Source organism: Berghia stephanieae, chromosome 7, assembly GCF_034508935.2.
Source record: "Berghia stephanieae isolate SIO BIC M18660-M18661 chromosome 7, UCSD_Bste_1.3, whole genome shotgun sequence".
Lineage (NCBI taxonomy): Eukaryota > Metazoa > Mollusca > Gastropoda > Nudibranchia > Aeolidiidae > Berghia > Berghia stephanieae.
Genome location: NC_088366.1, coordinates 43,797,041 through 43,804,540, shown reverse-complemented (window position 1 = coordinate 43,804,540; position 7,500 = coordinate 43,797,041). Strand labels below are relative to the sequence as shown.

The 7,500-nt window shown below is 35.8% G+C and overlaps 1 protein-coding gene across 1 annotated transcript in view; it reads right to left on the bottom strand.

The window, feature by feature from the left end:
• LOC144977312 (zinc finger protein 423-like) overlaps window positions 1-7,500 on the bottom strand; it is a 57,445-nt gene that overhangs the window by 16,662 nt on the left and 33,283 nt on the right. Inside the window, exons 9-11 of the mRNA XM_078922384.1 lie at window positions 6,664-6,880; window positions 4,003-4,192; window positions 2,425-2,595 (exon numbers count right to left, since the gene is read on the bottom strand). Coding sequence (XP_078778510.1) covers window positions 2,425-2,595; window positions 4,003-4,192; window positions 6,664-6,880 — 578 coding nt within the window. The remainder of the gene's footprint in view (window positions 1-2,424; window positions 2,596-4,002; window positions 4,193-6,663; window positions 6,881-7,500) is intronic.

The following is a 7,500-nucleotide window of genomic DNA, read 5'->3' as shown; positions in this document are numbered from 1 at the left end:
TGTTGCAATACTGTGTAACGTCAGCCCAGTGTATATTGCCCTGTCCTGAAAAAAGCATGCCCTGTACTGAAAACAAACCAACACTTGTTTCTTTTTATTTTAGTCAGAACACAAGTCTTGTCCTTCAAATTTCGATCGATGATAATGACCCTGGTCTTGTCAAAAACTCTCGTTTTCGTTAAGTCCCAGGTTTGAGTTTTTGACAATCTGATGGTCGTTTTAATTGATCGATATTTGAAGGACTAGTTTTCTGGCCAAAATTGTTTTTGTCGGGTTATTTTAGAGGACGGCAGTACGGAGCATGGAATTGATGAGTCGGTACTTTAACTAATGTCAATATTAAAAACTAAATAGATAAAAACGCTCATATTTGGACGCTTTTAAGGACAAGTAGGATATCCCAGATTTTACTGTTTTGAGAAAATCAACATTGAAGATTTCGATCCCATAAAATGTCCAATTACTCAAATACTATTCAATAGTTTTTTTCAAAACTTTTTGTGTGGAATGATAACTGTACTTGATGATGATAGTCATAAAAGAAAACAACAAATACATCCCAGAATTTTCTTATTTTATTAAAACAAATGGGTTGGCCGAGTTGTTCAGATTCAAACAACATCACTGAGCAAAGAATTTACATTATATTCAATATATTGGCTATCCCACCCAACTTACACATCGGGCCATCCCTAGTTAAATGGGCTATCCCATCTTACATATGGACATGTCTGTTGCGGAATAATGGGCTGTCCCTCTCACACATGCAGTCAATTTAATCAATTTTCCTACAAGAAACGCATGTTTAACCCTCTCCTTACCAGCCATTTTCAGAATTTTCTCCAAAACTTCACACAAACCCAACACAAAAACAGACGACATTTCTTACTCAAACAGAAAAGCAACAAGCACATTCTATCCATAATATTGTTCGACAATATGAACTCTATTACAGAATGTCGTGTTCTTATAGCTAGAGCAAAAAGAAATGAAAGCTGGATGAGAAAAGTGACGACTGCATCGTAACAAATGTGACGATTTTCAAATAGGTGGTAAGGAGAGGGTTAATGTCTTAAATTTTATTTTTTACGCGTCTAACACATTTCACTGACAATTGAAATGCAAAACATTACCTGATATGATGGCATTGTTGTTTGGTGGGGAGGTTTCTTCATTCAGTCGTGAATTCGACATGCCTCGTGTTGAAGCCATGTTTGAAGGGTAAGCCCGCTTACACTTATGTACACATTGTGTTTTCGGTTAAAAAACAAGGCAGTTTATACCGATAACGAAGCAAATAAACTAAATTGATGATCGAAACCTATTCAGGGGGTTGGGCAACGCCCACTTTTGACCCCTATGTAATTATTTTTAAAACCGAAAAATTTGGGATAGCCCACTTGTTTGTGACCAACCGATTTGAAGCAATCTGTGACACGTTGATGTGAACAAATGCCGAAAAGTAAGTTTAATGTTAAAGTGATTCGGAAAAAAAAAACTTTTAGCTTTTTGCTCTTTAAGTGACTGTATTTTTCCCCGTAAATGAAACAATTCAATTTTACCCAAGTCTCATATTATTGGCTATTAATAGTGAAATGCGTTGGTCACCGATTCTATCCCTTAGTTGTGTCCAACACAGTGAATATTATCATAAGGACGACTTAGACCTTATGAACGGTTCTCACAGTTTGACGGTTTCTACCAGTGAATAAAAATCACAAATCACACCAACTCATGCGAGTACTTTGATGAAAAAGAACTGAACAAGTAAGTGTATATGACAGGTGCCAGACAAAGGAAGAAAGAAAAATATAAGAAGAAAAAAACATCCCAAAAAATCAGTCGACTTCGACTGGGGATTGAACCTCAGACCTTCTGAATTTTCTTTTTGCTTTCTCTTTCACCTTTCATATACACTTGTTCAGTCCCGGTAATCAGAAGGTCTGAGGTTCGATCCCCAGTCGAGGTCGACTGATTTTTTGGGATGGTTTTTTTTTTTTCTTGTATTTTTATTTCTTGCTTTGTCTGGCACCTTTCATACACACTTGTTCAGTTTTTGATCTTACACCGGTGCCTGCTCCTTAATTTCTGAATTTGATACTTTAATAAAAGTTCCGTGTGTTTGTTTCCTTGTAATCATTATTGTTTCACAAATCAATGGACTGAATTAGGAAGGAAAAAAAGCATTCACCCTATAAATTACAATTTTCATTATCTATATAACCCTTACCACTACCAATCGAGACTATGGATCACAAAAGGCTGTCCTCCTACTGGTGAAGAAGCACAGCCAGCATTTAAATATTAGAAGTATTAAGGACCAAAAATAATCTTAAATCCATAAAGAATGGGGATATAAAATAGTCTCTACTAGCAGCGACCACAAACTCCCTGCTAAATTTTAAAATATTAACTAGTGCGGACCTGTTACAGAAAGCAGCATCGATGCCTGTAGAGTGGTGTTGTGAATGGACGATGCCTTTGTGTTTGGCCAATGCGTCCAGGCTGTGAAATCTCTGTACACACATGCTACATGGATAGGTGATGTCAAGGCCGTGCTGGCTACGGTGGACCACAGTCATGTGATCGTGCAAACTGGATGAAGGGAATATCAATGTTTATGTATATTTACTTCATTGAGAAAAATTATGAAGATGATGATGATGATGATGATGATGATGATGATGATGATGATGATGATGATGATGATGATGATGATGATGATGTCAATGACGTGGAGGAAGACGACAAAAAGAAATTGGAAGAGGAAGAATAAGGTGAAGACTGTAGAAAAGGAGATGAAGAAGAAGAAAAAGAAGAAGAAGAAGAAGAAGAAGAAGAAGAAGAAGAAGAAGAAGAAGAAGAAGAAGAAGAAGAAGAAGAAGAAGAAGAAGAAGGCAATAATGATGGTAATGATAATGATGAAGATGACAATGTTATATAACATTGCACTCCAGCTGTAAGTCCACGTTATTAGTATTTAATCATTAAATTTTGTCTGTTCCTCAAGCGTGTGATATATCAGGTGGTCACAAAAAACGAGTCGCTTTTTGTCGGCAGGTAGCTATCTCTGAGACTCTTCATTGGATTTCTATCATATTCAAAATACAAACAAAACAAATCCTTATACGTAGACTGTCAAAAAATGTTATGAATATGAATTGAGAAACAAAAAAGATACAATGATTTTTTTAAAACCGTGTTCAGAAATACAATATCATAGAAAAACGAAGCATAAAATAATTCTTTCTCTCAAGGTTTCTTCTATGAATGCAGAGCTTTGTCCACTATAAATCTTCTCGGTCAAAGAATTCCAAATTGCGAAATCCATGGATTCAGGCCAGGTGGTTGAGGCGCCCAGTTGTCTTTCTCTATGAAATAAACATTCTTACTTCGAAGAAAAGCTTGTGTTATTTTGCTTGTATGGGATGTAGCACCATCTTGTTGGAAAATGAAATTCCTTCCTGGATAAAGGTGTTCACAGTCTGACAAAAGATTTTCTTCCAATAGTTTTATGTAATATATGCATAGAGTTTCCCAGGCAAGCAACAAGTGTCTTCTTTAAAAGTTGCGTCATCTTTTCGATATCGAAATTTTTAGGTGGTGTTACCTACAAGATTTTATCTTGTTCAAAAAACGCTTAACTAATTATTTTGATAATTTGCAATTGTGACCACCGACATGTGATGTAAGGGAGACAACTCAATTATATCCGACAATTTACTAAGTATGTATGAGTAACTTCCCTTAGATTTCTCGAATATTTTGTTGCTACACTCTAATCAAAATTCTAATAATAAATGTCTGAGCCAAAAAAGTATCCAAAAAAACACTTGAGTTTGACTTAATCTATATCCGCTGTATAACCAATCGGTAAGCTCAAAGAGCTGTGGTCGTTTAATAACATCTTAATACCAACTCCGTGTGCATGAGCTACTATAAAGGGCAATCCATAAGAAAGGTTTGTTTATTATATTTACAAACAACAGACTAATTAGTTACCTGTATAGATTTGGGTATGGAGCATTGCAGTAGTTACAGGTGTACACTTCAGTAGGTTTAACATTATGGACACTGGTCAGATGGAGTTCTAGACTTTCTAAAGACTCGAACCCTTCTATCAGACAGTATGGACACACCAAGGGATGACTGGAGTTAGCACTGCTAGTATTTGATTGGGTCTCGGGTTTGCCTAGAGTTTTTGAATAAGAAAAAAAAAAAGAATTTAAAAGGTTTCATAAACAAAGTCAAACTCGACGTGCGACTAACCGCATTAGGTAACCATTTCCCTGAGAAACCTTCTTAGCGGGCATATTTGTTTTCCTTGTCTCAGCCATTAAAGTGACGTCATCCTACACCCTCTCCCACTTCTTTCCACAAAACAATATAAGGGTTAAATGGTTGACAGAGATGTGAAGGTAATCTTTGAAAAGAAAAAGACGTACCTTCTGTTTTATTATTTGGTTTGTTAGTGGGTTTTTTTTTGTTTTTGTTTGTTTTTTCTTCTTATAGTTACACCAATTCCGATGTCAAAAAATGGGGAAGACATGAGCTAGTGTTTATTCCATTCATTTACTTCTTTTGCTTTTGACTTAAGATCAGCGCACTGTTTACGTATTATCCATATTGTACGTGTTAGTATTTATAGAATATTGTCGTCCACTGAAAGTTTGATACCAAAACGTCAGTTCGTTTCTTTTAACTCTCATATCAGACCTGCCTTTAACAATAAACAAAACAGAATCCTTGGTGTAGTCTGGTTAAAATGTTCATATTTTTATCCTTTACATGGGATGTTTTCATCGTTTTCTTTTTTTTTCGAATATTGTTGTCTTAAAAATCAGAAAATAGAGGTCAAATATCCGATTTTTTTATTATTAAAAATATCTGTCTATATACAAATTAAATCTGTATTGATAGTATTTCCGCCCATCAGAATAATGGCAACCAACACACAAAACTAAGTATAACCTTAAACGTATAATTATAATATAGTATGTTAACCTATCCGTACCAACTTTAGGAAAATCGTAACAGTCGTTCCGATACAACCATCAATTTTCTCATTTTGATTTCAAAAATAATAAACCATCCTCTTGATGGAGTAGAAAGAATTCATGGAAAAGCAATAGAAAGGAAAGCATTCTCAATTACCAACAATAAAAAAACATATTTTATACCATGAATTTAGTCTTTTACCATCTGGGAGAAGGTTTTGTCAGATTAAATTTAGAACTAACAAGTATAAATCAACGTTCGTTCCATCAGCAATAAAAATTTTGAATATTTCATATGGTGCAGAAAAACCAAGGATTGATTCGTTGACTGATTAACTGATTAATGTATTTAATGTAAGATTAACTGACCAATTGATAATGATGATAATTTTTGGTGTCGAATTGCCACAATCGTAACAAATTGAAAACGAAATGAATATGTTTATGTTGTGTATATCGCACGTGTGAAAGAAAGAGAGGAAGAGAGAGAGAGAGAGAGAGAGAGAGAGAAGAGAGAGAGAGAGAGAGAGAGAGAGAGAGAGAGAAAATAAGTAGGAGTGAAATATCTGTTCAATGTTACAGTTATCGTTTAGCGTTATAACAAGTGTAACTAAATGACAAATTTCATATTTATGGACAATAAAGATCTATTATTATTATTATTATTTGTTCATCACAAAATTTAAATATCTTTTTTGTTAATATATAAGCTTTATAGTTATAAAAACTTGACACTGTGTTGTAGAGCTCATGTATAGAATGTACCTATTGCTTTTCTGTTTGAGTAAGAAAATATATTTTGGATGGGTGTGACGTTTGGAGGAAATTCTGAAAATAACTGGTAAGGACAGAGTTAAAGAGAATTTGGTGAGAAACAAAGAACAGCAAATAGTTGAGTGACATCTAACAAGTCAAGAAATGAAGTGAGTAAGAAAGTGCCAGAAGACAACAAAGAATAAAAACTTCGCGGCGGCGATGGGGGCTCAAACCCGCGACCTTACTGGTACGGCAAGCCCGCCTGGCCAGGGAGATCGTGAATCTACCGTATGAGCTATCCACGACCCCAAAAAAGGTCGCTTCAAATTCTAGTCAATCTAGAGCCTCTTCTCCCCGACTTCTGGAGGGCACAGGTTCAACATGCACAAACGCCGCGAAGTTAGTTGGTCAGCATTTAAGCTTAATGGCCAATACTCTCAAAACAAACATGTAACATAGAAGCGATTGAGACATTGAGTATTCTCCGGTATTTGGGGTGAATTTGTTTTAATTCAGAAAAGGGAGTGGAGCAGGCCCTTATGTTGATAATAAAAAGAAATGAAGTGAGTAGGAAAGTGCCAGAAGACAACAGAGAATAAAGACTTCGCGGCGGCGATTGGGGAGGGGGGGGGGGTACGTGGATAGCTCAAACGGTAGAGTCACGATCTCCCCGCCCAGGCGGAGTGTCGTACCTGTAAGGTCGCGGGTTCGAGCCCCCATCGCCGCCGTGAAGTTTTTATTCCCTGCTGTCTTCTGGCACTTTCCTACTCACTTCATTTCTTGATATTATCAACATAAGTGCCTGCTCCACTGACTTTTCTGAGTGACGTCTATAAGATACATTCTTTAGATAAATAGTCCGTTATTTCGTGTGTTTTTTGCTATTATTATTCAAACCCAAAATACAAACCTTTGTTTTCCTGGACATTTTCCTCCATCAACCCAAACACAGCAGAGGACCTTTCTGACGTCACATTGGCTGACGTCCTGTTGACAGCCGTCGATTCTCCTGCCTCCATGTTGAATGTCCTGTGACATATCAGGTGATGACACAGAGATTCCATGGAAGAGAACAGCTCACTACAGATTGGACATTTCATCTGATTGTCCTGTTGCGGTAGTAATTCCTGTCAGTGAATGAATGGGGCGTAAATGAAATTTCAATAATATGATGATTAAATATCTCTCATTATTTCATCCACCGTGATAATCGTGAAATTAAATTTTAATTGAAATAAACGCCTTCAAAGTGAGAGTGGTTTTTGAGAGGCGTGAAAGGGGAGGGGGTGTTTGTTGTGTTGTTTGTTTAAGTTATTTTTTTCGTTGTTGTTCTTGATTGTTTTGTTTTGTTTTTGTGTGTTTGTTTGTTTGTTTGTTTGTTTGTTTGTTTGTTTGTTTGTTTGTTTGGGTGTCATTTTTGTTCTGTTTTGTTTTTGTTTTTGTTTTTTTTTCTTTTTTTTTTAATTGCTTTTTGATGTTTTGTTATTGTCGTTGCTCGTGTTTTTTTTGGGGTTTTTTTTGGGGGGGGGAGGGGGGGTTGGGTTTTTTGTTTTTGTTTTTGTTTAAGTTTTTTTTTTTTTTTTTTTTTGTATTTTTTATTATTTTTATTTTTATATTTTTGTTTAATTCAAATAACAAGTATTTCCTGGTTCTGGTTAATTGTCTTATGCATTCCCCATGACATTAGCTAATGACAGCATGCCACATATTCCTATGTAGCAGATTGTGTGATATGAATGAGAGCGAG